General features: G+C 40.4%; 1 gene segment (V, D, J or C); it reads right to left on the bottom strand.

The window, feature by feature from the left end:
* Positions 1–72, bottom strand: part of LOC147817307 (immunoglobulin heavy variable 1-24-like) — a 1957-nt gene extending 1885 nt beyond the window's left edge. The window contains 1 exon segment of the V gene segment in view: positions 30–72. Coding sequence covers positions 30–72 — 43 coding nt within the window.
* Between the last annotated feature and the right edge of the window lie 208 nt (positions 73–280).

Below are 280 nucleotides of genomic sequence, written 5' to 3'. Positions count from 1 at the left end.
TTGACTATGACAAATCCAGAGAGACTCACAGGATCCAGCTGCCAACAGCAGCAGCAGAGCTACAGAAAACATGGTTTATGGTGAAGCTGACGAGCTGTGAACTCCACTGACAGTCTGATCTGAAGTTTTTATAGCTGAGTAACAAGGAAGGTCACTGAGTTTGCATAGAATCAAACACATGAAACTTCAGTGTTGGTCTAACTGGAGCCAATAGAAGAGTCTGTTTAATGTTTTTTTTATTTGCAGAGTGAAATTGCATTCTTGGATATCACCTTTACTT

The sequence above is a fragment of the Seriola lalandi genome, unplaced genomic scaffold, assembly GCF_002814215.2.
Source record: "Seriola lalandi dorsalis isolate HSWRI2012SDOR001 ecotype SW California unplaced genomic scaffold, Sedor1 jcf7180002054975, whole genome shotgun sequence".
NCBI lineage: Eukaryota > Metazoa > Chordata > Actinopteri > Carangiformes > Carangidae > Seriola > Seriola lalandi.
Note: the sequence above shows the minus strand (reverse complement) of the source record. Positions and strands in the feature narration are given on the sequence as shown.